We start from the raw sequence: 27,538 nt of genomic DNA, 5'->3' as shown, positions 1-27,538 counted from the left end.
ATTTATCACACCCTTTTATTGCAGCACCTAGAACCATTTTTTCAGTTTGGAATGCAAGCTGAAAGTTGCAGCTAGGAAGATTGTCCTTTTTTGGGATTTTGCCTGGAAAAGACAAATTACATTTGGCATCATAGTCTTTTTCTGGGGCAAACTGTGTAACATGTAAGTGTTCTGTCTTCCAGGTGCAATAGGCTGGAACAAATATAACAGTGTGTACGTAAGCAAGACTTAACTGCAGCTATTGTAACCATAAGGCTAAAAGAGAACTGTGTAAGAATCCCAAACAATTTCCCACAGAAATGTCAATTTCTAGCATGTAGATCTAGGAGCTTGCTGGTTTTCCCAGCAACGCTGAAAACGTGACAGATAGACACATTATGTTATCAAACAACCAAGCTCTCTGAATAGCAGCAAGGGCTTAGTTAGCAAAGGCGTGACAGGACTGACCCAGCTCTTCTTACTCTTTCTAACCAGAAAGCTTTTGCAAACTTTCCAGTATTCTCATCCATAGGCAGATGGCATTTCTGTCAAACTTCTCTCCTGTTATTTTTCAGGTTCTGAGGCTGCAGCCGTAGGCCTTCATCCAGGGCAGTGTATTTTGAAAGTTAATGGGAATAATGCAAAACATGGGAATTACAAGGAAGTTCTGGAGCACTTCACAGCCTATAGGGCCAGGCAGCAAGAAGCACTGGTATGAACGCACAACCTCAAAGGAAGTACATTAATTCCTGCCCATCTCCCGCCCTCCCCTTTTCCTGTGCTTTTATGCTTACTAAATAATCAGAAAAAAGAACATCTACATGTTTGTTTTGACTCATTTCCTTCTATGTCAGGGCCCCCACTATCACTGAGGGGACCTGATTCCATTTGCCCATAGTTGAAAAACACCTACAAATAATATGAAAGCCATTTCGTGCATAAAGTACTGAAAAATATTAACTATTACTGCCACAAGAGTTTACCCAGCTTTTGACCTGAATTTTATGTTCTCTGAAGTTCAGAGAAAAGCTGGGGGAATGTTGATATTTCAGCCTACTTAGAAGATATAGAAGTGATGGCTAGATTCACCTTGGTAGTCCAAGTATTTGGTGATTGGGCATTTTGAGGTCCTAGCTGAAGCCTGTGTCTCTCGAAAGGGGTTGTACCAGTGGGTATACAGAACACATGAAGATGCTGAAGAGGACAGAGTTCAGCAAGCAGCATCTCCTGCATGTTTGAATGGCAGTAGCCCAGGTTCCAGCAAAGACAACAACTCTGCACTAGAAGGACATACGGAATTGGAACCTCTTCAAAGCAGCCAACAGGAAGCAGGTAAAGATTCTTATGGGGGAGGAAAACGTAGGGGCAATTCAGAGGCTTTCAGAAGGAAAACCACTGTAGAAATATGAAGTATAATTATTATTGTAGAACATCTCTTGTCTTAGGAAAGCTTTGTAATTGAATGAGGTCTGCCAGAGAAGCAGATTATTCAGGGGAAGAAAAAATTGAGATACACATGGAAATCATGCACCTGTGACTCTCTGTTCTTTACAAGACCGTTATGGGAATGAAGAGACTCGGCATTTTTAGAATCCTTTGGTAGCCCCTGCAAACCATGCATTTATGGGCAGTAGCTGATAGAGAGGGAAGGTCTGCTAGTAACTCCACCTAGAATAATCTGTATTTTCTGTTATTTTGATTAAATTACTTTGATTGAGCAAGTTTTCAAGGCATGCAACCACTGTGTCAGGAAAAGGTGTGGGTATATTTCCTCCAACTTTTTAAAGGATAGCTCAAAAAACAGTTCTGCTTTCATGTTGAGGGCTTATTCAGAAATGTAGATGTTAAGGGGGACTACTAAAGCAAAATTCAATCAAAAGGACTGAGCTTGGACACTGAATGCCATTGGCAACTTCTCCAGGAACAGATGCCCGTGTGTGCAGATCCCATGTCAGGTCTGGTGATGCTGTAACCTCACGGTCACACAACAGAGTTCCACAGTGGAACAATTGGAGCAGCGCCCTGGTGGAAGTGTGTGAGCAACTCCCTGGCAAATCTCAGTCTGACTGGAACTGGAGTCTGGTCTCTAGTGACAACAGAATTGCTTTGTGTAAAATACATTCTCTCCTCACCACAACCCTGCCCTCACATCTCTGCCGTCCAGAGGGTTATTGCAGACAACAGGACTCAAAGATTAGCATCCCTGCCCATAAGGGAAGCTTCTGCTAGGATCATTGAACAGAACTAGAAGTAGTGACCTGAGCATGGATATGTGCATACATACAGGGAAGACATCGGAATGGGGATTGGAGCATGTGTATTATCTAAAACTGTGTTGCTGTCTCCATTAATGGCCAGCAGCAATTGTCTTCCTAAGAATATTCTCTCAGTCTCCAGCAGCACACAGTTCAAGACACTCCTTGAGCCAAAGATTGCCTCTCGGCATTCAATACTTCTTAGCAGGTTTCTCTTGCCTGGGCAGATCTGTGTTCACATGTGCTGCCAGGCACCTCTAATGACTTCCTTTGGTTCCAGCCAAGACACCACAGACTGTTATGTCTCCACTGGTCATTGGTGAAGAAACCCCTCTCATCAGCCTGACTGTGGATAACACCCACCTGGAGCACGGGGTGGTGTATGAATATGTTAGCAGTGGAGGAATCAAATCCTTTGTCCTAGAGAAAATTGTGGAACCAAAAGGTTGCTTCAGTCTCGCTGCGAAGGTACGAAAACGATACGTGGTCGGCTTTGTTCCTAAACAGAATGGGAAAGCAATAATATAGCTTATTATTGGCTGCTGTGGGCTTGGCTCCTCAGTTGAGGTTGACATTGGTCTTCTCAGCCCTGCTTAGAGATTTGTTCATTAGAATGCACTGAGTTACAGCAGCTTGTTTGGCATGAGCAAATCAACGAGTGCTTCCAGGACTTACAGCTGTTGAGGCAGATGGAGGGGAGCCCTCAGCTGTGGAACTCTGGCTTTTGTCTGCCTGGTAACATACACTGCTGAGATTTAAGGTTAATCTTTTCAGGACAGGAATTTACCCTGCAAGAAAATCAAGCAGCTTTTTCCCACCTGAGGCTGGATGGGTTGATACAGGAATTGCTATTGGAAAGCATCAGAGAGTGCCGAGTGGCTTGGTCATCTCTGACAAAAATTAGCTAATAGTGAACATTTGTCACATCTCAGTAATGTTATTGTTACTTCCCGTGAAAGCATGCTAGAGCAGGTAACTTAGACAGTGGATGTTTTGATCCACTTCCATGATTCTAAACATTTTTAAGGAATGTTATATGACTCTGAGGATCAGAAATATTTGTGGTTCTCAGGCAGTAATGAAGGCAGCTTGTTCTGGAGGCAGCTTTCTTCAGCCATGGAGCTTTGCCACTCACTGAGTGGAAGAAAACTCTATTTTTCCTCCCTGTCAAGATTCATATCATTGACGTCCTGTCTTTTTGTTTAGATTTTAGAGGCCTTTGCTGCAGAGGACAGTAATTTCGTAAGGAACTGTGAAAGACTCATATCCCTAAGCAGTGCTGTGGCTACCATGCCCCAGTATGAATTCCGACAAATCTGTGACACTAAGCTGGAAATCATTAGCAGGAGGCTTACGAGCTACCAAGAGGTACAACACTACTAGTTACTAGTGAAGTCTTGAGACGATGATTCATTGTATTAAGTGGGTCTTGGTGTTCTTTATTAATGAATCCAAATTGTTTCTGAGGTGGGTGTCCTTGAGGCCTGTGAACAGCTCTGCAAGTTACTGAAATTTCAAGTTTTGAGTGAAAAATACCTTGTCTGTAAATCACTCCTTTCTGCTTGTCAGAGCTGTGGGTTAAAACATATTATTGCAGAATCATTTCCACTCTATTAATGAATATTAAATATGAGAACAGATTGATGCATGTCTTATTTAACATGAATGTAACGACAGTGTATCATGGTGTAAACAAACAAAGTGTGTGTGCTTTTTGTGCAGTTACCTGAGCTGATTGAAAATGGAGTTGTAAGAGGTATTGCCAATTGCTTTCCTTTGTTGTTTTATGAGTGGTTTTATAATGTGTTATTCCAGCTGCAGCAGAAATCTGGATTTCTGGAATAGGAGGCAGGAAGAGAAAAGAATTGTCTGTATTGCATTTTTTTTTTTTTTTTGAAAGTGCAGTAGCACACACCTACTTTATTTCTCCCAGTTTGCAGATGAATTGAAGACAAAGGTGAGCCCAGCCTTCAAACAAGCCGTTATGGAACCACATTCCCTCAACAGCATGGATTTCTGCCCCACCAACTGCCATATTAACCTCATGGAGGTATCATACCCCAAAAGCACTACCTCAGCAGGGAGATCGTTCAGTATTCGCATTGGACGGAAACCTTCTATTATTGGTCTTGATCCAGAGCAAGGTGATACTTAACTTTCAAGTCATACTGATTTTATCTGTATAAAAAGTTGTGGTTTTCCACTGCTCAGCAAGGTCAAATAGAAGTTCCAAGGAAGCATAGTCTTACCAGTACCCTTTCTTCCTCCTTAAAATTTTATAGTTAAATGGCAGCCTTCTTGTGTTGTGAAAAAGTAATGGCTTTAAGCATAGAGGGGCTTCAGGTGCCATGTGTTTGCTAGCTAAACTGTTTGGGCATGATCTCTTCAGTAGTTATGTGGCCAGGGTGCTGCTGCCTTTAGTAGAGGTGACTTGCTGACTAAAAATGATCAGGGACTTATGACAATGCGAGTGCTTCATTTGGAGGGAAAACTGAAATCAAGCACATTGTAGTGCTGCTTTTGACTCTCATTATCAAATAAATTCCGTGCACTGGAGTTGAAAGTATCTGCTGTCAGGGGATCTATTTTCTGATAAATTGCTGCTATGCAGCATTTCTTCTACAATCTGGTTGTTCGAGTTCCAACATTTCTTTATCATGATCTCAACATGATTCTGATTTGTTGCCTTGTGAAGGTCAGAGTGCAGGAATGTTTGAAAGAGGGAAGTGTAGACTAACCAACCTTCCAAACAATGGCATTGACTATTCAAATTGAGGTCTATAAAGGAGCCTTGCTTACTTGCGCAGAAGTATTTTTAATGTGAGCGAAGGTAATTAGTATAGTACTGTACCAAAACTGTCAGAGATTCTAAACGAAAAATAATTAATTTATCTAATGTAAGGACAGAATCCTATTCCTTTATATGTATGCGTGTGTGTGTGTAAGTGTAAGTGTCTGTAGAGCTGGAATAATAGCATAGACTGATTTCTGAGAACCCAAATTCTTTAACTTTTCAACAAATGCTTTTAGAGGGCTTCTATGTTGTATGAGTATACATGTGGACGTAGGCCTTTGCATCCATAAATTAGGCAGTTGCTGAACTGCAGTAAATTCAAAATATCTAGTTGGCATGCCAGAGAAAAAGCCCAGCTACTTTGGGGTTTTTTTCAGAATGATTTTGTCGTAGAATGTAATTATAGAATACAGTTCTGTGAAATTTTAGATTTTCCTGTTAAAATTCCACTTATCCTAAATGATCATCACTGGGATGGAGTGGGAAAAGTCAGGAGAGCCATACTAACTAGATCCTTTAATGTTTAGTAGGTACCTTAAATCCCGTCTCATATACTCAGCATTGCATCACCACTATGGCTGCACCATCTTGGAGATGTTCAGCCCCAGAAGATGGAGATCCTGATGGTAGCTTTGGCCAGCAGAATGGAGGAACAATTTGGGAAGAAAGGGGACTCAGTTTTCTGCTGAAACAGGAAGATTGGGAGATGCAGGACTCCTACTTGCACCTTTTTAACAAACTTGACATTGCAGTGAAGGAAATGAAGCAGTATGTCGTTCAGATAAATAAGTGAGTACAAAACCCTGTATGCACTGGAGAAAGAAATTTTTATAACATTGAGGCAGTAACCTCCAAAAACACACTGGCTGTTGGTCCCAGCTGTCAGCCTCTACTCGCCTCTTCACACCTGCCCTTGTCTGATGGGTCCTCTCTGGTTGTGTCAAATCTACTCCTGGGTAGATCCACCAGTGATTGTATTATTAGCCTTTACTTCTAAAGTAAATTTGACAGCCTGAATTTGACAGCCACTGTTTTGCTTACTACATATTCCAAAATAACAATCTATTTGTTGTCAAGAACCCTTGCGAGTTTGTCCTTCGTAAGGCAGACTAAGCAAAACTTGTAATTGCAGGCCAGTTTCTCTGTGGAAACTATGGTTTCCTTTCCTCTTTTTGTCTTTCTCTCTTTATCATCACAGGTCTCCTAGTAGCAGTAACGAAAGATGGAGTAGTGTGTCTGGGGTTTGTGCGTAACAGGCAAGGTTTTGGTAGGTGGGGCTGCAGGGATGAACTGGGTGGGACGAGGCCATACGATGCCCTAAGCTGGTGACAGCCACTTCCAGGAATCCCAGCAATGAACAGAAGAACCCATCGTGCACTGTCATGGTGGGGCCCCAGCCGGCAGCTCGGCCCCACACAGCCACTCGCTCAGTCCCTGCAGAGGGATCACGACTGGAGTCAGAAGAATAAAAGTGAGAAAACTTGTGGATTGAAATAAAGACAGTTAAGAGGTGAAGCAAACAAAGCAAAACCATTCATTCACTGCTTCCCGTGGGCAGGCAAGTGTTCAGCCACCTGCCAAAGAGTAGGGCCCCATCCTGCGGAATGGTGACTCGGAAGACAGACACCATCACTCCAAATATCCCCCCTTTTCTCCTTTTCCACCCACTTTATGTGCTGAGCATGGTGTCACATGATCAGGAATATCCCTTGGCTCAGCTGGGGTCACCTGTCCTGGCTGTTTCTCGTCCCAGTCTCCCATACCCCCCCAGCCCCCTCCCCAGAGTGGCTGTACGAGGGGCAGAAAAGGCCTTGTTCTGTGTAAGCTCAGCAATAACAAGAACATCTCTGTATTATCCACCTTATGTTCGGCACAAATCCACATCTGTCCCATACCAGCCAATGGAAAAAAAAAATAACCATATCCCTGCCAAAAGCAGCACATGACCAAAACTTCACCTGAGTGGAAAGCGCATGGAGCCTTGGATCAAGCACATATACAGAAGGGTGGTAGCTGCTGGGCAGAGCCAGAGAGATGAGGAGGAGAAATCCAGTGCCTCAGAGGAAGAAACTGAGGACTTTTCAAGCCGCCATGGTTATTGTGATTAAGCTACATCTTATAGAAGTAGGGTTCCTGTGGAAACAGGACCTTTTGGGAACTGGGATTCATGGGAATCTCCTGAGGTTTAACAAGACCAAGTGCAAGGTGCTGCACCTAGTCGGGGCAGTACAGGCTGGGGAATAACAGGACTGAAAGCAGATGTGCCAAGGACTAGGGAGTGCTGGTGGATGAGAGGCTGGACATGGGCCAGCAGTGTGCACTGACAGCATCATTCAGTCCTGGGCCATCTGTGTCCTGGGCTCATCTCCGCTGTGTGGGCAGCAGGTGAACCCAGGGGGGAATCTGTCCCTCTGCCCTGCTCAGGTGAGACCCTACCTGCAGAGCTGCCTGCAGCTCTGGGGTGCCCAGCCCAGGAAAGATGTGGGAGAGAGTCCAGAGATGATCAGAGGGACAGAGCAGTTCTGCTGTGAGAAAAGGCTGAGAGAATTGGGATTGTTAAGCTGGAGAAGAGGCTTTGGTGTGACCTACTTGTGGCTGTCTAGTACCTGATGGGAGCCTACAAGAAAGATGGAGAGAGGGCCTGGAGTGACAGAACAAGGGGGAATGGCCTCAAACTGAGAGCATGTTCGGATTGGATGTTAGGTAGTGTAGTAGGGTATGTAAAGTGCTCACAAAGTTAGCTCTGATTTCACATAGCTGCATTTAGCCTTAGTCATGGCAGTTCATTTGTGGGACTGAGAGCTCTATGTTGTGCTTCTGCAGACTTTTGTCCACCATAACAGAACCCACAGAAGTTGGTGCCTGTGAGCCACCATCTACTGAAGAGACATCCTCACCTTCCCTGGGAACAGAAGAGAGTGATCCTGACAAAGCTGAGCATGGTGGAATCAAGAAGGTCTGTTTCAAAGTTTCTGAGGAGGACCAGGAAGACTCTGGACATGACACAATGAGTTTCAGAGACTCCTACAGGTCAGTCTGAAGATTGTGCCACTTTTACTTTTCTAATACAGTGTTTCAAAGTTCTGATTCCAGTATGGATTTAACAGACTGGTTGTTTTCCAGTCACTTATCTAGTATTCACTTAGCAGAGTATTCATGTCACTTAAGTATTCATTATGTTTATTATACTGAAGACATATACAGCAAAAATACTTCCCCCAAAATATTGCCAAAATACTAAAGCTTCTACACAACTGAATAAAATTAATTAAATAGGTCTAGTGGGACTTTCTGTATCCGATAGCCAGAAACTACAGAAGTCCGGACTACAGAATTCTCAGACTGCTTGGTCTTTTGATAGCTGGTATTAACATTCAGTTCTGCAGCCAATTTTCCTGAAGGTCTAAGACACTGAGAAACAGAAATGGATACTGAGTTTTTATTTTTAATGGGCCTTTGAAACCACAAACGGAAATATTTATTCAGGTGTCTCAAAACCTTTTTGGGACATGACTGACTGCTGGTTCTCCAGGAATATTTGCTACCAAAGGAAATATCGCTCCCAATTCTCTCTATTTTGGGGGAAACATTTGGAAACTCAGCTTCAGAATAAGTGGGATAACAAGTTATGGCCATGTCTGAACACTTCAATTTAACATCCTTAATAAGCCATTTTTACATTTCTAGCAAGACCGTAGAGCTGGGAAGACTACAGGGACCTTAATGAATGATCTGTGTCTGTAACGTCCCTGCTGCAGTCCTCATGCTTTTCTTGCTGCTGTTGGGCACTCGTCCCAGTGGCAAATAGGTGCCACCCATGCAGGACTGCAGAATGGCAGAAGGGGAACAGTTTGTGTTGGAAGGGGTCTCTGGGGGCTGCACAGTCCAGTCCCTCACTCAGGACAGGGCCAGTAAGATTGGTTGCTTGGGGTCTTGTCCAGCTGAATATTGATCGCCTCAAAGGACAGCAAAAACAAAGTCAATAATGAAATAGAACAAGTACTTGCAGTGCTAAGATCTGGGGCATCTCTCTTGTGTGAGATTTCAATCTTGGAACTTTCTGAGTGAAACATGCTGTATTTCTTCCACTGTTAATAGGGTATCCCTGTAGTTTGAATTTCTGTAATTGAGGCTAATTTATTCTGGGTAACAGTGACAGCACAAACAGTCTGTCTGGGTTTGTAACTTGTTCCAGAATTCTACACATAAATTTGAGAAACATTATTCTGTCTTCTCTTTATTAGACAGAGGCAGAGAATTAAGCATATATTACAGCTAGTAGTTACTTGAGGGGGAATGTGTTTTTATGGGTTTTGATTTAAAAGAGCATTGATTAGCTACAAACCCAAGCATATCATAGACAAGAAAACACCTTGTTTGCAATAGCCATGCTTCTTTTTTTGGGATCATTTAGAAGTGTAATTCATAAGGGTTTGTACTGCAGAGTAGATCCCATAAGTGTTAATCTTCCTCAGGAAAAAAAAGAAAAACAGATATCTTTGATACTAGATTTAAGAAAGGACAGCAAGAATCCCAATTAAGGTACTTTGAGTTGCTCTTATATTTTTCTCTCATCTCAGTTAAAAAGAGGCAGAGACATCAGAGGTCATTACATCAGAGGCAGAGACAGTGCAGAGCTTTTTAAGTTTTGTTTTGGACTTGTACCATTAAAGACACTGTCATTGTCACTTCATTGGAAGGGAACAGCCTGAGTTCCATAGTATTTTTGATTACTTTTAGTAAGAATAGTTAAAGTGAGCTTTAAAGAGAGGAGATTCACTCTAGAATTTTCCAGGTGTGCATGAGCCAAGATTTGTGTGGAGCTGACTGTCCTGACTCCTCTGCTTCATTATAGGATCTGCAGTGCCTGATTCTCCCGTGGCTTACATTCCCTACATTTTCTCTCACACTTCCAGTGTCTGTGCTACTGCAGCCTCCCTGTACGCTAGATTTGGATGCTGTAACACCCTGAGAATTGGTAGCAAACATTTAGTGGAGATGTCATGTTTGCATTATTTTCTGAAGCAGGGTGATGCATTAAGCCTTCAGTGTTAACTGCAAATAGAAGACGGCATCCTGTGGCAGTCCGGCTCCAGAGTCCTTGCTTAATGGCTGTTCTGCATGTCATTAGTTACAGTCATTTCATTTTCACAGAACTAGGTTTGGGGAGACAGAATAGCAGTGTGGGTGCCTGGGTGTGGGGACAGCTTTAGTTCAATCCCCTCTGTGCTCTCCTTTGCAGCGAGTGTAACAGTAACCGGGACTCCGTGCTGTCCTACACCAGCGTGCGGAGCAACAGCTCTTACCTGGGCAGCGATGAGATGGGATCAGGTGAGTGTGTGCACAGGTCACAGGCAAACTTCTCGTGCCCTGCCCTTCCACAGCACTGAGAGGTCTTTGCTGTTTATATACTGAATTTGCACCGGTGATCTCTTCAAAACTAATCACAAGAACATAAAAGATACAGATTTGCCTTTTTCTCATAAACCACAGTAAATATGGAACATGGGAGAGGTATTAGGCAGGGACAAGTTTCTTTAGTTGTTATCCAACACTATATGAAAACAATTAGTATTTCGATCTAAGAATTGGAGATAAAGCAGTAATCATTATTCACTTCACACCAATGTGAAGGTGTGCCCATGCTTCATCACAGATCATGTTTGTAAATTAAAAGCTTTTCACTTCTCCTGTATTAGGAGATGAGCTTCCCAATGATATGAGGATACCTTTAGACAAGCAAGACAAACTTCATGGCTGTCTGGAACACCTTTTTAACCAGGTATGTAAAGTGTTATTCTTACACAGAATTGCTTTCTCTTTATCAATGTCAACCAAGAAATTGGAAGTACTGAATTGTGTTATGAAATAATATTTTGAGGAAGGCTAATGTCTTAGATTATGTAACCTAAAAATTTGTTACATTCTGTCAAAACCAAGACAGAATTCTATCGAGATTTTGGGGTAAACTGTAAGCAAGTATATTTATAGGACAGTTGGATGAATCACTTTTGTCTGCATTATTAAAGTTGCCTTGTGATTTAAGCAAGGCTGGCTTGCCCTACCTAAGGCATGAGACTAAGGGAAAAAAAGCTTTTATGGGAAAAAAAGGACAAACTTCTACTACTTTGTTTGATGTAAATGGATTACATTTGCAGATTTCAGGAGGTTCTCACAGGTTTAGCATGCAGATGTGTTTATGATGTGTAACCCCGGAGAGTTGTTTGCTATTCTCTTACCTCATCAGCACACAGATCATGGTTGTGCAAAATGCTGTTATGAAATGCAAGAGGTTCTTGAGGGCAGTTTATGGCTGCAAAGTCTGACTGCTGTGTGTCAGTCATTCCAAAATGCAAATAGTGTAAGGGCTTTGGCAGTTTCCCACAAGAGTTCTGTCCAGATTTTCTTCTGCAAGTCTAACTGACAGTGATCGATAACGTTCCAATTGTAGGTTGATGCAATCAATGCACTTCTCAAAGGACCAGGAATAAATAGGGCCTTTGAGGAAACCAAGCACTTTCCCATGGACCACAGTTTGCAAGGTAAAGAAACAGATTGACTCTATTTAATAACATGATTTCCAAGACTTAAGAAAGCATATATGCTATGGCCACACAGAGTTCCTTAACTCTGCAGTCTAGCCAGTCATGCATTAGTATCATGTCTATTGAAATTTTGTATCTCTTAGGAGTCATTTTCACGGGAATTCCTCATGAAACATACAGAGGCCTCTTTTGTTACATGTTGCTCAATTCCCGCAGCTCTTTCACAAGTTTCCAAATCCCCGCTTTGATGTGGACATATTTGAAAAGGTACAAAGTTGGAATAGTCAGATTCAAGGTGAAGGAGTGCTCTCATAAGCTGATGAGGGGCTGACCACTGGAGATCCAAGGCAACAATGGTTCTGCCTCTGTTTGCTTAATGACTTATTCTGCTTTTCTTCAGATGGATGATTGCCAGGGTAAACTCATCCTCTCATAACAGTTATTTTGAAAACTGATTCCCATAGAGAGCAAACAGATGATACCATATTTTCTTTTTCCTCAGGCAGTGTGATGACTCTTTGGTCTTAATGGTTTTGGGGCATTTGCTGCATTTCCCACTTGAAAACTGAAATATTCCCTACTACTCCTGCTGTACCTCAGGTGCTGTAGGAGGTGAGAGCTCCACCCTCTCACAGGCTCTGGTTTTTAGTTATGGTGGCAAACCCTAGAACTAGAAATCTTTTCCTGCTTTTTTTCTTGACTCCAGAAATAACTCCTGTGAAGTTCTGTTATGTGTACTCATCTCTATGAACACATTCACATATGTGTAGAATGTTGGCCTTTCCATGCGCTGTTGGAATGAAGTGAAGAAATAACAGATGTTTCTTTTATTTTGTTTAAAAAGAATCTCATCAGAATCAGCTGCCTGCAGGTCATTAAAGGCAGAGGAGGCAGGGGTTCTTTGTCTAGCGAATGGGGCAAAGCTCCCTGCACTGTGCATGTCAACCAAGCCCACAGTCCTGAAAGCAATGCAGGGAGACTGCTGATAATGGGAATATGGGAATAGCTTTTTGCCCTCTCTATTATTTCTATTTAGGGACCTTTTGAATTCCCAATTAATGCAATTGGTACTGTGTCTCTGCTTCATGTGTATTCACATTATAACTCCTAAGCCACTCTTAGTTACATGCCATTTCCTAAATGGCTAACACACTCCATGTTTTCTAGAATTTAAACAGAAGGAGGAAACCACCGTTAGGTGCCGGAATAATATTCAAGCCAGCATTCAGGAAGATCCATGGAACCTTCCACTGCGCATCAAGAGCCTTGTTGACATCATACAGAAACATGTGGAAGGTCTCTAAATAAGGAAATGTTTGCTACTAGCTTCAGGGGGAAGAGATCTTAATCAAATCTAGCAGTTGATTTCATAATTTTAACTCATTTTGTACTGAGGCTGTCCAGGGCTCTAGAGAGGACCAGGTGGAGCATGTTATTGTTCACAGAGTCCTGTTGCTTTATGGTAAAATTGCACCTGTGCAGCAATTTCAAAGAACTTTTTCCCCCTTACTTTATTTTGTTATCCCATTCAGATTGATGTCAGATTGATCTATCTCCCTGTGCTTTTTAAATCCTTTTAGAAAATGAAGAGAGATGATTGGTATATTCCAAACTGTGAAGTGAATGCTAATCAGATACTACAATGTCCTAAACCATTGCAATCTGGTTGAACTGGAACAAGAGATGAAACTGATATTTACAAATCAGTGTGAAGCACTGGATAGAAATCACCTCCTTAGGGATTCATCTGCAAATGCAATTTGTTTCCAGTAATTCATGATAGTTAACAGAGCATGTAGCCAGTAAAATTCTTTGCTTTACACTTAGTTTTGGGGGAGAAATGAGGAAACTATTAACCAGCTGCAAGCACATCTACCTAGGTATTATGCTGACTACAGCATTTCTTCACTCTTTTAGATGGGAAGAATCAGCTGCTTTTGGCCTTGTTAAAATGCACAGGTAAGGGGTTTTCATTTTTACAAAATAACATACCCAAGAAGTCCCTAACACAGGGTTTTTCTGTCTTCATTTTTTCCTTTGTTTCTTACAACCGTCCTTCCCAGATGGAAGAGTGTGATCGTGACACGCAAAGCAATCACACGAGAGACGAGAAATTTTGCAGGGCAGAGACTTTCTCCGATCCAGCTCAAGCTGAGTCAGGGCGGAGAGCCTCCTTGTTTATTTCTTACTTTTTATACATTTGTGGGTCTGGCCAAAGATTGGCTTCTGGGGGTTTTCACCCTTCAGCCAAGTGGGTAGACCAACTGTCAGTTACAATTGTTTTCAGGTTAGAAATATGCAAACAAAGGACAGAGAATGAAAAACAAAGGATTTGTTTATGTTACATCTGTGAGAAAAAGGAAGAAGCTGCTCCTAATATTGTGCAGTAGCTAAAAGGTCTGACTCCATTTTATGAAAATTCAAAGGGCTTTAAAAAACTCAGAAAAACCAGGGTAACAGAAGAGAACCCTCCTTCCCTTTACTTCTTCCTGCTGTGGTGAGAACATGCAGCAAAAATGACATCTATTGCACAACTTTTTTGAGCCCATGGACTCTGTCGTCATTCCAAACAGAGCAGGCATACTGAAATTACAGCCAAGAACAAAAAACCTTAAATGTGCAAGGAGAACCCAAATACAGGGGTATTTGGGACATCAGGAGCCTGTTACCACACCCCAAACATTGTGCTTGCAGAGCAAGGGACAGGTCTTTACAAGGCGCCTGGGCACAGTCTTTTTTAATTGTAGCACTTACTTGGTGTCCTTTCATTTGAAAATTATATAATACGTAACTGGAAACTGGTGTTTCACAGTGCCACACTTGATTCTCAGATCTTCATAGAACGAAGATCAGAGATTTGTATGGCTGTAATTTATCTCTCAGCTCCTGCCGGGCTGGTCTGTGAGTCTGTCCAAACCGAGCTGTGTGCCAGTCTACTGACCATAAAGGCTGGGTTTTTATAGCAGATAGAATGTTTCCCAAAGTGTCTCTCTATGTGTGCCACATCTCCTGCAGCAGTTCCATGAACATCCACTGGAAAGAAGGATGGTTGCCCTTAAGCTGAGAATATGGCCCAAGGCCTGGAATATGTTAGTCAGTCTGTTGTGTTTAGTGCTTATAAAAATAATCCAGACCCTTCAAAGCCTCTGGCTGATGCCTTCAGCTTCTTTCCCTAGGGAACAGTGCCTTGCTAGTGAGAGGCTGCTGCAGCACTGCAGAGCCTGCTGGAGATGCTGGGGGTGCCTGGGAAGTAACTCTTGACTTACACATGTGGCTCTCTGGCCTGCAGTCCCCTGAAGCATGTCAAGATTGATTTGACCAGCATGTGGCTGCCTGGCAGGCATACTGGAAGCAAATGTAGCACAGGGGAAATTCTCCCAAGAAACAAACCAGTTGGTTCTGTATGGATGGGCCCAGTTAATGCATTAGGCATATTGGAAGCCCACAAAATACAGATGGATGGGGGAAGGTTAATCTCTAATGGCCCAGTAGAGAAGTAATGGCAGAGACCTTCTTTCAATAATTCTTTTGCTCCTGTAAACATAAAAAGAAGGGAATCAGTACAGATATGGCTGTAACTAAGGAGTTAGTTAATTTCCAGTAGTTAGTTTCTTTCCAGTCAGGAGCATGCAGATCACAGAGGGAGTAAGGAACAGTCAATTGGACTAGAAAATTTTGCAACGTGCACGTGTGCCAGCTATGCTGTCTTTATTTGTCCACCCAGGTCATACAACGAGGAGAGGTTATCTGTGAAGCCAGTGCAAAGCTGCAGCAGAAACCAAACGTCATGTGTGCGCACACACACACACACACAAATTACTTTTCTGGCAGTGAGAGGGAAGCTGAGTATATTCATGACTTCTTTATGCTTCTCTCCCCTTCTCTGACAGATACTGAGCTACAGCTGAGACGTGATTCCATCTTCTGTCAATCTCTTGTGGCTGCTATTTGCACCTTTTCGGAGCAGTTACTGGCTGCTCTCAACTATCGCTACAACAACAATGGGGAATATGAAGAGAGCAGCAGAGATGCCAGCAGAAAATGGCTGGAACAGATAGCAGCCACTGGAGTTTTACTGAACTACCAGTCTCTTCTCTCCCCCGCCGTGGTAAGATGAAGAATTGATCCTCAGGTCTGCTTACGTTTGCCTGTGTGTTTCTGTGCCACCCAGCACAGCCAGAGCTGTTGAACCTCTTACCTGCATTCCAGCAGTGTATTCAGATTTTCACTGCTACAAACTCTGGAGATTTCCACAGCTGACAACCAAGTGCTGTATTCCTTATCTCGTCATATTCACCTCTTCACAAATGCTGGACCCATTCTCACACTAGAACACTTTAGAAAACAGGCAGTCTTCATATTTGGAGCAATGCTGCTCACTTTAGACAGGTTTTAGTGCCCAGCTGTTGGTGGTATGAGTATCCCCTGCCATCCCCTGGTGAGGATGTGCATCTCCCAAATGGGTGAGGAAGTTCTGAGTATTGCAGGAGTTCAGGCAAACAGATAGAGAAGGAGATCCCTTCGAACTGACTCGGTTCTTAAACCTCCCTATTCATGAATCACATCAAATGGCGTCTAAGCAAAGGATGGTTAAAGTTGTATCACACAGTTAAAAAGCTGTTAGTGATTTCCTGGCTGGGATGGAGCTTATGGAAAGCTCTGCACTCTGCTTTAGGTTTCCTGAACCAAAACGTGCCCATAACAACCTTCCTGTCACTCATGTTCTCCTAGATAATAACCTCTTTGTATCTGTGGCTCTACAGAAGGAGGAGCGGACCATGCTGGAAGATATCCAGGTCACTCTGGCTGAAATAGACAAAGTTGCCTTTTTTTTCAAGCAGCTGGATGAAGGTCTTGTAGCAAGTGAGTATTCTCTGTTTCTTTGAGGCACTTTTTTTTTTTTTTTTTTTTTTTTGGTGTGTTCTGTGGACTAATATCCTCTATGATTGTAAATCTAAGAGACTGTGTCAGACCTGAAGAGCACTGGGCAGCTTCTCTGAAGCACTGCCATATTCCCTCAGCTTTCCCTGCGAGCACATAGCCCCTAAAGCAGGACTGACACCATGGAATGGTGGTGTGTGTTCTGTGCTGTGTAGCTGTGGCCTGTGCCAGTGTGCCATATCTGTGTGACTGCTCTTGGGGGGAGGAGGTGTGGCAGAGAATTAGCACCACGCTCCCTGCGGTGAGTTCCCAGCCTTTCCGTGTCCAGTGTCTCACCCTGCCTCATCTCTCTCTTCATGTCTACTGGCTATGAAATGCCATGAAACAACATGGGATTCTAATTGTTAACCATATTTACTGTATTTGGAACAAACACACTAGGTCACACTAACTATGTTCTTTTGAGTATAAGATTTCAGAGCCTGCATTCTCTCCATAAAGGCTCTCTCTTTTTCACCTTTTTGTGGAGAATGTGATAATGTCATTAGGTAATCTAACAAACTCATATAGCAGAGGTTTCACAATTCTTCTGCTGTGATAAAGCAGCAAGTGTTTTATCTTTATTTCTCCAGATACTCATGTCTTCTACCACATCGAAGGAAGTCGTCAAGCCTTGAAGGTTATCTTTTATCTTGACAGCTACTACTTCTCCAAACTGCCTGCTCGGTTTCAGAATGGGGGAACCTTGAAACTGCACACAGTGCTCTTTACAAAAGGTGTCTATAAAAAGCTTTCTTGAGAAAAATAAGCTAACTACTGATTTTGAAAGATTTAAAATGAAGAATGACCATGAAGCTCTTAAAAAAAGCAATTGAGAACTGCAGACTCACTTAGGAAGCAGATATTTTTATTTTAGGAAGCCTTGGCGTGTGCTAGACTTTAGAATTAGACAGTCATGGGAACAAGATGTGCTGGTTTGGGGCTTTTTTATGCCTCAGCCATAGAGACATTGTACTGGACTACATGGATAATTTGATCTAGTGTAAGATCAGGAGATGTGCCCAGGCTACACAGAAGTGTTTTAAAAAGCAAACACCATGACAGAATCATCTGGGCTTGAAATCTACTTGATATATTCACACCAGAATATTCCTTTCTAGGGACCATTAATGGGGAGTAATTGCTGTCAGACCGAACTGCTTTCTGTGAAGCTCACCTCTGTGATACTACCACTGAACTCCCACTCGGGGAAAAGCATTAAAGTTATAGACTGATAGAATCAGCTTTTACATGATCCAACAGTCATCTGCTGAGCAATGAGATGATGAGAGATAAACAAATGAATTTTAAAAAAACACTAATAACATAGCTTTAGTAAAGTGTTTTCTTCTTCAGCTCTGGAGAGTACAGAGGGGCAATCACAACCAGCTGGTTCATCTCTAGAAGAACTCCCACAGCAAATTAATGGTATTTCACTCGAAAAAGTGCAGCAATACTATCGTAAACTCAGGTATTTTGTACTTCTGCTTTCCTTAAAAACACTGAAAATTTCAGAGCACTTCTTGCTAAGGGCCTTAAAATTTAATGAAAAAGATGTTCCGCTCCTGATGCGTTTTTTGCACAAATAGGATTTTTGGAGATCCTCATTGTATGGGGAACTCGGTAATTTTCTTCCAATAGTTCAGCCCATTCAGGAGGAATGCCGATTTGACCTCAGAATTTTGTGCAGAGCTAGAATTATATTTTTCTTAATGAGGATTTGGAATATGTTAGTACAGACTCTGTAAATTACTGCAATCACAATGGTTTGATAAGGAAGCAGATATTCAAATGCAAGACTTTTAGCGTAGCTTCCTCAGCTTTTTTTTACAAGATTGTATAAATACATGTTCTTGAAGTGGGACAAACCCAACTAATGTAGTACTTGCTGGCCCTTTTGCAGGACATTTTACCTAGAGAGATCAAACTTGCCCACTGATTCCAATACTACTGCAGTGAAGATTGACCAGGTATTGTTTCTGCATTTATTTCTGCAATAAATTCTCTCATAAATGTATTATTTCAACATCTCTAAAATTCCAGTTGTGAGATACCTGTATGGCAGATCTATGCAAACCCAAAAAGCATTTTAAAATATTCCCAAACTTAAAGGGGGGATCTGAATTTCTCTGAAGCTTGGCTACAGTTCTTTTGTTGAGAAGAAAATGTGCAGAACCTGAGTAGACACAAACCCCCTTCACTGCATCACTAAGGAGACTCCATGTGACCCTGCCTGCCCTTGCCAAACACAGCGTCTGATGCCGACAGAACGGGCTCATTTTCCTCTCCCACCGGTGCATGAAAACGAACAAATGTTCAATTTGCAAGTTATACTTTGTTCACTTTGTACTCTTTGTTGCAGAGAAAATAGTGCTGCCCAGCATCTCAGGTATAGGCAGTCTGTCTAACTGGGCAGGTGGATATGTGCATGTAAAGCATTAAAATGCTACTGCAGGGAACATCTTTGCAATTGTAATACACATTGTAAACAATCTGTGTGATTTGTGATAAAAAATGGTCCCATGCCTAAGTAATTTTATTCTGCCACTTCCAAAGTTCATATATATTGTAAACAGTTGTTACTGTGTGGCAGTTACTGTGGTGTAGGATATTCTGCTTAGACAATAGGACAAAGACTTGTAAATGTCTTTGGAAGGTGCTAATAGGCTACTGATCATTTTTGTATTGCTTTGTTTAGCTTATTCGTCCTATCAATGCAATGGATGAGCTTTGCAGGCTGCTGAAGTCTTTCATTAGTACAACGCCAATGCAGTCAGGCTGTTCCAGCAGTGCCTCATCAGGAGCTGGCCTGCTGCCCATATCCTCTGAGCTCTGTTACCGACTGGGAGCCTGTCAGATCACCATGTGCGCCACTGGGATGCAGAGGTGAGTGAGGGTTAAACCCGTGTGCTACTGCTGTGATGGCAACTTCTGTCCTTTCTAGAGATGTGATTCTATTCTAAGCGAAATAAGGTAAATTTCAAGGGAATGTAATAAGGTCCTAAATCTGCTGACGTCTTTGCTTCAGAGTAGGTTGTAACTTTTAATACTTTTGTTAGTAAGTAATATTGACACAAAAGATTTCGTGTTTCAGTTCATCATCCAGTGCAACTGACCAAGTGATCTCTGTTGCATAGAACTTGTAGTCAGCATTGTCTTCAGTCTGAAGACACACTGAAAATGGAGGATGTTGCTCAAAAATAGCTTTAGAATCTTAGTATGTGCACACATTGATTTTGAAACACACCACTGTTCTGCCAGTGTCTCAAAAGGAAAGATAAAGCTGTGAATCCCTTTAAAATGAATCAATGCAGAAGAGCAGTGACATGCAGCCTTGTCGTAATGATGCTAGAGACTCTAACAATTGCAGTATCCAGGTGCAACAAGACTGAGGTCATTTAATAGTTTTGTATGTAAGAAAATAAAAAAGAGTAAATAAAAGTAAATAGCTAACAGGAGCAATACATAACAGGTAAGTGTCCTGCACGTGCCTATTTCTACTTTTTAAGCTATGATCTGTGATTCCCTAACTCTCATTCCCTGGTTCAGGAGTACGCTGAGTGTATCCCTGGAGCAAGCAGCCATACTGGCCCGCAGCCATGGACTCCTGCCCAAGTGTATCATGCAAGCTACAGACATCATGCGAAAGCAGGTGAGGGTTGGCATGTGTCTGCTGCGTGCCACCATCGTCCAGTAACATCGCGGTGCAAACACCAGTTTGTTTTGGTGTGGCACAGTACTTTGTGCACTGCAAACCTATATATCCCAACTCCTACTAATGGCTGAAAAACTACACCTGGGTGTGACAGGAGCAAGTTAACTTTTGCATGTACAGCCCCGACAGCAATTCAAATCTGTGCTTCAGTGCATATTGTGTGTGCCTTGACGGTTAGAAAAAAGAAAATGTGCAGCATATTTAAGACAATTTCTGTACAGAAAAAACCCAAGTCTCAATCATAGTGTTAAAATAGCAGAAATTACCTAGTGCTAGACAGCAGTGCTTGTAAAGTGCTTGGGGCCTAATTTATCTTTTAAGTAAACATAGATAATTGTATCCACCCTTTGGATTCTAAATCTTTTAGAAGTAGTTAATGGATTGTCAAGTAGGGATCATTCTCCCATTATTTCTTCCTAAGGATCATTTGCTTTATCAATATTGTCGGTACCATAAATTCTCTGTTTCCACAGGGACCAAGGGTTGAAATCTCTGCTAAGAATCTGAAAGTGATGGACCAAATGCCACAGCATGCACCTCGGTAAGTTATTATGTATTATACATTTTCTCTGAGTGCTGATTTTGTTTCTGTAACAACTGTGGAGTTCCTGCTATTACCAAAGATGACCTTAATAGCAATACTGGGGGGGAAAAAAAAACTATATTCTTTTTTCTTCGTGTACTAAACTAAGTACACACTGTAGATTAATCAGGTTTGCTGCTTATGATTTGCAGATCATCAGAATCAAGGGTTTCTACATTTTCTGAATCAAACATAGCTGATCTTTTTTGGACTGTTTCTGTGAGTTGGCAAAGCTAGTGATGGACATTCCAGTCATCTCTGGAGTGTTTAGAAAGAAAAATTCCTGAACAGCAAATTTGACTGCAGATATGCGAAGATAGTACAGTACTGTGCTTACAAGAGTCTGATGGTTTAGATCTGGCAGAGCAGGTTTAAGAGCTAGTACTTCCAGTCAAAGTAACCACACAGTAATGCAGCCCTAAGGAACCTCAGTTGCCCAGGGTTATATATGGGTTTGTCTAGAAGGCAGCTTTCAAAAGCACTGTATATTTGTGAATCCTACTGCACCTATTAGGAGATACAGATGTTCATCTCTCTCTACTAGAGAATAATACCTTTACTTTTAAGTGAAGTATCTTTGGTCAGTTTCTTCCAATTTCACGTCTCAGAGACAAAAGAATGTTCTTTAATAAACTGTAACACAGCATTTTCCCACAATGGCATTAACAATTTGTCATGGTTTAGATGACAATGTGTACAGAAAATGTCTGTACAAATACCAGAGACACTTCTGCTTCTGCTGTTGTTAATGGCATTGTCTACATGAAGGCAAAACAGTTCTGGCCCACAAGAATCAGCATCAGAAAAGGCACAGCAAAGTCTGTGCCATATCTTCAGACTCAACAAATGTGTTTGCTAGTGCCTGAGGCCTCCAAAGAACACATTGGTTCAGTGTTAATATTACTTCCTTCAACACTGATACCTTATTCACCCACAGAGACTTCTGAGTGAGTCTAAATTAGTCCCTCTTTTAATTTTCCTTTTTTCTCTCCTATCCACTCCTCAAAATGTTTATAGAAAATGATTTTAAACTTTAGAGACTGTGGTAATGCTTCCTCTAACACTCTTGGTTCAATTTCTCAGAGACATTAAAAAGAGTAGAATTTTGCATTTAGAGCCTTATCCTTCTGTTAGATTATAATTGCTGCTTCAAAAACAAACACAACAATGGTGTTGGCTCCTGTACCATGGCCCAGGTGCCATCCATCAGTGTTTGGGCAGTGTAGTTATTTGCAACAGGCCATAACTGTGTTACCTTCAAAGAAAAGCAGTTTTAAAAACAAATCACAAGATGAGGCTTTTTTTTTCTTTTGAGTACACTGTAAATCACAATGATAAATTCCAGAACTATTTACTTGGATTATTTCAGGGCAATAAAGCTCAGATTTGTGTGTTTCTACTGCATTCCATCATAATGCAAAATAAAACTGAGCAAAGTTAGAAGGCAATCTGATGAATTAACTGTCAGGATTGTATTTCTTAGCACAAATCTGCAATAGCTGTCTTGAAAGTTATGAAAGACTCGAGTTTATTCTGATGTAAAGAAGAAAAAGCCAACAAAAAGCTCACAAAGTCATACATGAATGACAAGTCAACATGTGCTTAAGTTTAACCACTGTTCTCAATTTGATAATCTTGTGAGTAAAAAAATTTCTCTGAAAAGATAATTATTAATTTTAAGATTTGTTCAAGGAAGTCAACAAACAGATATGTTCTTCTGTGTGTTTGGTATCCCAGCCTATATGAGGGGGAGAACTTCTTTTGTTCAGGAAAAATTATGAACTGGCTTTAAAACCAAAAGAAATAGAAAAAGAGAGAAAAGTCTGTTGGAGAACCAAACTGAGCCAAAATTAAGAGGATGGAGAGTCTCAAATAATATTGTAAACAATTGGCACTTCTAAACTTGCAATTATTAATATTAAAAATAGGAATATTCTTGGTGTGTCATTACCTCTAAAGCTTGCAGAATAACAAAGAAGCTGCTGACCCTTGACATGATTCCGGTAACTTTGTTACTATCCCTATGATCTTTAATTCCCTACTCTTCCTCCGCACTGAAGACTCTATAGGTTGTGCCAGCCGCCTACAGAGGGGGATTTATAGAAGTACAAGCTCCACAGGAGCACTGGGCTCTGAGGAGCCCTGGCTGAGGACCCCACGAACTGACCCCGATGGTGCTGCTGTGCTCTGGAGGAGAGGGACCTGCTGGCCCAGGCACCAGGAATCTGCCTTGGAACTCCTGGAGTCCATGCAGGATCCATGTATTTCTTTGACTTCTTGAAGAAATTCTTGAAACACCACAGGCAAGAATGGATTCTGCTGCCATTCACCAGATGCCCGGAAAATGACCATTATTCTTCAAGAAAGAGCAGTTCTTCTGGTGATCTGTTTGTGCAACCACCAGAAATTTGTGGACTTCATGACACAGCCTGGTTCAGAAATTCCTGCTGGACACGCCTCCCTCTCCCTGTACTCCCCCTGGCACACATTGAACTGCCAGCAGGTTTTTGGTCATCCTTTAGCGGTAGTTTCATAAACCCCTCTTTTTCATGAAATGACCTGCACTTTTGAGCAAAGAATAGCACAATCTATGGTTTACTCAAACAGGAACATAAAGAATTTCTTCTGGAGTAATTTTCCACTTCAGCCCGGTGACAGAATCTCTCTATGCTGCAGAGTATACATTCCGTAATACTTCTTATCATGACTTCATTTTACTTACTGTAGCTTTCAGGTTTTTGATTAACTCTTTTTACTAATGCCCTGTGATTATGTACTCTGGAATACAGTGCTAGTGAAGAGGAATGTAAGATTTTTAAGAAAACATTACAAAGAAAAAAATACAGTCTCATAATCTGATTATTTGGACAGATGTAGTTTTTAAAACAGGTCAGAAGAAATATACTTATTTATGTGGAGTGGAGTAATATGTGTTTTCGATCATGTTATTATATGTACAAGATTAAAATAAAAATTATATTGTTTAAAATGGGACCAATATACTGGCAGTTACACAGCTACTCCCAGATTACTGAGAAAATCTACATTATTTAAAATCTTCAATATTTAAGTAGCCTTTAATACAGTTATTAAGATACATTAGGGATGCTTTTTAAGTTAAAAGAAAAAAGGAAATGTGTATATATTGTTCTTTATTTTTTCTTGTTTGAAAAATCGTTCTCCATTCTGTCAGTATTACCCTAAGCACTATTTTTTTTCCAAATTACTGGCTGAAACTAATCCAAGCATGTCAGCAGTCTCAGGACAGAAATAATGTTCTTTTGGAGTGAGTGCCTTAACATGACCAGCCCCCCCCTAACATGGCAGGTGTACAAGAAACTCCCCATTCCTGTTCCTCCACAGCCTCCTTTAAACCAGCTCCCAGTCAGAAAACCCATGAGTGCTTTCCAGTAATGTGTATTTTAGAAAATAAAGGCTTGGGGGTTTTATTTGTGTTGTTGTTTGCTTTTTAGTGGGCTTAATTTTATTTTAGTATCATCCAAAGCAAGTCAAAAATTAAAAACGGATGTTTTAATTCGGACATGAAGGCCTCTAATTTTTCTAATCTTCTATTCAACACAAAACTGTTTATGGCAAGTTGGGGGGATGCAGTTTGTTCTGAATCTTGTTTCTTAATTTTTTTAATATTTGTTTTCTTCTCTCACATATGAAAATAATTTTGGGGAAGGAACTTGGTTTTTTTATTTTATCTCTTTTTTTTTATTTCTTACTTTTAACTGTTTCCTCTGGTCTACAGTGACGTGTTGCAGGGAACTAGGACACCCCATCTTCTGCCAGCTTTGGGATTTAGATTTGGTACTGGGTATCTGTTTGGGACTGCAACCAGATGAGCAGATCTTTATTTCAATGCACTTTTTGTTAATTTTGGAAAAGTTACTCTTACCATTTGCTATCTGAAGAAAAAATGGATGTTTTGTCACTGAATCCTCAATTTCAAATGTACTTAGTACTATATGAACCAGAGGAAGAGCCCAACGTAAAAAAGACTCCAATGGGCAAGCCCTGCCTGTGTCCCTATCAGTTGTGCTCCACAGAATGACCTGGGTCATGGCTCCACAGGGTCCTGGCTCATGCCTGCAGCCTCTGCCAACAGGAGAGATGCAGAGAAGGGTGTCCAAGGGCATTTACACTGTGCACTGTTTTACACTGAAATGTATGTGTTATTTTCACTGAAAACTTTGAGGCGTTTTTAATATTAAAAGTTGGTTTATATTATAAGGAAAGAAGGTTGATCTTATTTTCTATTAACACCCTTTTGTTCCCTTGCCCTGCATTCTGTTGAGCAGTTTTAAGCTCTGATATACTTGAATGGCATGGAGAGCAGTCAGGAGTTTAAATGATAAGGGGAAAGCTGGGTTTGATTTCAGCTCAAACTGGCAGTGTAGAGCTGAACTCTTCCTGTTTGTGCAGTCCCCTAAAGCTGTGGGGGAGACTGAAATGAACACACAGACTCCTGTTAAGGTAGAAAAGAAAAGCTGGTTTAAGCCTGTAAAACTGTGGGGTTTGAACCAGTGCTGGGAACTAACAGGTTTGAGTGGAAAAAGAAAAGGGCAATGCACAAACCAACCTGCAAGCAAAGAGAGATTAGGTCTGCAGAATTTCCAGGGCTAAAAGCGAAGAATCAGACCTGGCACAACAGAACAAGTGCAGATTCTGATACAGTGGAAGTGTGGGAAATGTGGAAAACAGTCAAGATGGTGAACATGGGAACTATAGCAGCTTGCTAACGAGGTGGGTGGGGTTGGGTGGCAGCTGCAAGTGGAATTCCTTGTGTATGTGTCTTGTAACTGGTTTTGCTGAACATTTTCATTAACCACTGAAGCACAGATATTGGGAGCCTGGGGTGATGCTGATTTGGGAGACACTACTCTTGCAGCACTAATCTTGGTACACACACAAAAAGCACAGTGAAGGGCTTTGAACACTGAGGGGGATGAAATGAGCAGGATTAGATTTTTTCACACAAATATTAGCTCATGCCATTGAAGACGAACAAAATATTTTGCTATATTTCTTGTTAATTGATAATAAAAGGACCGTGTAATTGAGTTTGTCACAAGATGACACAGAGGGAGTGTGATAGAATCATGAAAGCTCAGCCTGTACTAGGAAACAAACGGTCAGTTATGATGGAGAACTATTCAGGCCTCTCTGCTGAGGCCAAATAATTAAGTGAAAATGCAGTAGCTAGGTGTTGAAGAAAATAGATACCTTTATAAGAAAATAATGAGAAAGGCAAAGAGTTCAATCTGAACATAAATACAGCCTGAAGGAGAAAAAGTTATCAGGGCTAAATATTGGCTAAAAGTTTTTCTTCCATCAGGCTTTGACAAAAAAAGAAATAGCTTGTCCAAAGCAAGTTGTAAAGGCTGAAGCAATGCCTGGTGCAGCAGGAAAGCATGTAAGCTGTCTCCAGTTCTGATTAAGATGCATTCTCTGAGGAGCTAAAGGGTGACAAAGGTAAAATTGGTAAGTGTAACAAACGTAGGCTGACAGTGTTTAGTGAATAAAATGACAGTACACTCCTTTAGGTGGAGTCCTGATCACCCTTGAGCTTACAAAGCATATAATTTGAGTGAGCAAAATTGAGCAACTGAACTAGTTGCAGAAAAAAGTGGTAAAACCCATGGGTGACATTGGGGCTTAAGATCTACTACCAGAAAAATTACCGATATATTAATTCAGTTTTTCTTAATGTATCCTATAGAACCAGGCAGCCACTCGGTTTAATTCTTACAAGTTACATATCAAAAAGGTAATTCTTTTAGTAAAGGAATTTACATCCAAAAATCTTTCCCATTTTTGGAGGGTGTTGTTACTCCCCCAGTTCCTAACAAGGGAGGTGAACAGGTACAGAGGGTCTAGACAGAAAACCCCCAACAAAACGAGCCCTACTGTTGTAAGGCTCTGGGTCCTGGGTCAAATCCAGAGCAGATTGCTCAGACTATCCATTTCAAACTGGATTAGAAAAAAAGCAATAAACCTCCTGATTCTTAGACTACTAAAATGACCTAAAATGTTCTCTATCCAGTTCCAGCATGTCTTAACAAAGCTGTTTCTTTGCTTTTGGACACACTTTTTGCAGCTCTCTTGCCCACTGGCAGCGGTGAAAGCAGAGAGCAGTGTCCTGGCTGGTGTGAAGAGCAGAGAATACCACGACTTTTCCAGTCATCCCAGAGAAGCCAAACTGCTGCTAAATAGAGCTGCTTTCACTGAGCTGCCAAAGCTCGCTTGGAGCTCTTTAACAACCCCTTCTGGTTGTCATGATTCACTCTTTGAAAAATATTTCTCCTTGCCACAATGACTCATTTTGTAAAATGTCAATTAATGCCCTGCAGAGCCTGCAAAAAATATGTCCATTTTCAAATGAGTTAGGATTAAAATTAGCAATTAATGTTTGAATCAAGTGATTATTTTCTTGATCCTGCTTAAAATTAAATTTAGTTATAAGCCCTTTGAAGGCAATGCAGAAAGAATCATTATTATTTAATCAGCTTTAAATTATTTACATAATTACTTACATCAGTCACATATTTTCATCTTGAGATAATTAAAAATAATTAGTATGGCTTTATCACAGTTTTAATATGCAAAAATCAAATTCATGTTATTAGAGGTGCTTGAATACTGGGGTTTTTGATGGAATTTGCAGATTATTGCATGAAAGTTAATGTGGCTATCACATGAATGCAGTGCTTGCAGAGAGTGATTTGGCAAGGATGCGTC

General features: G+C 41.2%; 1 protein-coding gene across 2 annotated transcripts in view; it reads left to right on the top strand.

The window, feature by feature from the left end:
• The window catches only part of PREX1 (phosphatidylinositol-3,4,5-trisphosphate dependent Rac exchange factor 1), a 120,336-nt gene extending 96,096 nt beyond the window's left edge, over positions 1–24,240 (top strand). For both annotated transcript variants that reach the window (XM_040079861.1, XM_040079862.2), the window contains exons 20-40: positions 555–691; positions 1,137–1,311; positions 2,515–2,702; positions 3,441–3,602; positions 4,168–4,378; positions 5,556–5,817; positions 7,852–8,058; positions 10,271–10,359; positions 10,728–10,810; positions 11,480–11,570; positions 12,741–12,869; positions 13,491–13,532; positions 15,464–15,681; positions 16,337–16,436; positions 17,087–17,230; positions 17,850–17,964; positions 18,397–18,463; positions 19,192–19,379; positions 20,043–20,145; positions 20,682–20,749; positions 22,852–24,240. In XM_040079861.1, coding sequence (XP_039935795.1) covers positions 555–691; positions 1,137–1,311; positions 2,515–2,702; positions 3,441–3,602; positions 4,168–4,378; positions 5,556–5,817; positions 7,852–8,058; positions 10,271–10,359; positions 10,728–10,810; positions 11,480–11,570; positions 12,741–12,869; positions 13,491–13,532; positions 15,464–15,681; positions 16,337–16,436; positions 17,087–17,230; positions 17,850–17,964; positions 18,397–18,463; positions 19,192–19,379; positions 20,043–20,145; positions 20,682–20,749; positions 22,852–22,894 — 2,822 coding nt within the window. In that variant the 3' untranslated portion in view covers positions 22,895–24,240. The remainder of the gene's footprint in view (positions 1–554; positions 692–1,136; positions 1,312–2,514; positions 2,703–3,440; positions 3,603–4,167; positions 4,379–5,555; positions 5,818–7,851; positions 8,059–10,270; positions 10,360–10,727; positions 10,811–11,479; positions 11,571–12,740; positions 12,870–13,490; positions 13,533–15,463; positions 15,682–16,336; positions 16,437–17,086; positions 17,231–17,849; positions 17,965–18,396; positions 18,464–19,191; positions 19,380–20,042; positions 20,146–20,681; positions 20,750–22,851) is intronic.
• Positions 24,241–27,538: the final 3,298 nt, after the last annotated feature.

This window comes from Hirundo rustica, chromosome 16, assembly GCF_015227805.2.
Source record: "Hirundo rustica isolate bHirRus1 chromosome 16, bHirRus1.pri.v3, whole genome shotgun sequence".
Lineage (NCBI taxonomy): Eukaryota > Metazoa > Chordata > Aves > Passeriformes > Hirundinidae > Hirundo > Hirundo rustica.
The sequence above is the reverse complement of the archived record's forward strand: the minus strand, read 5'-3'. Positions and strand labels throughout refer to the sequence as shown.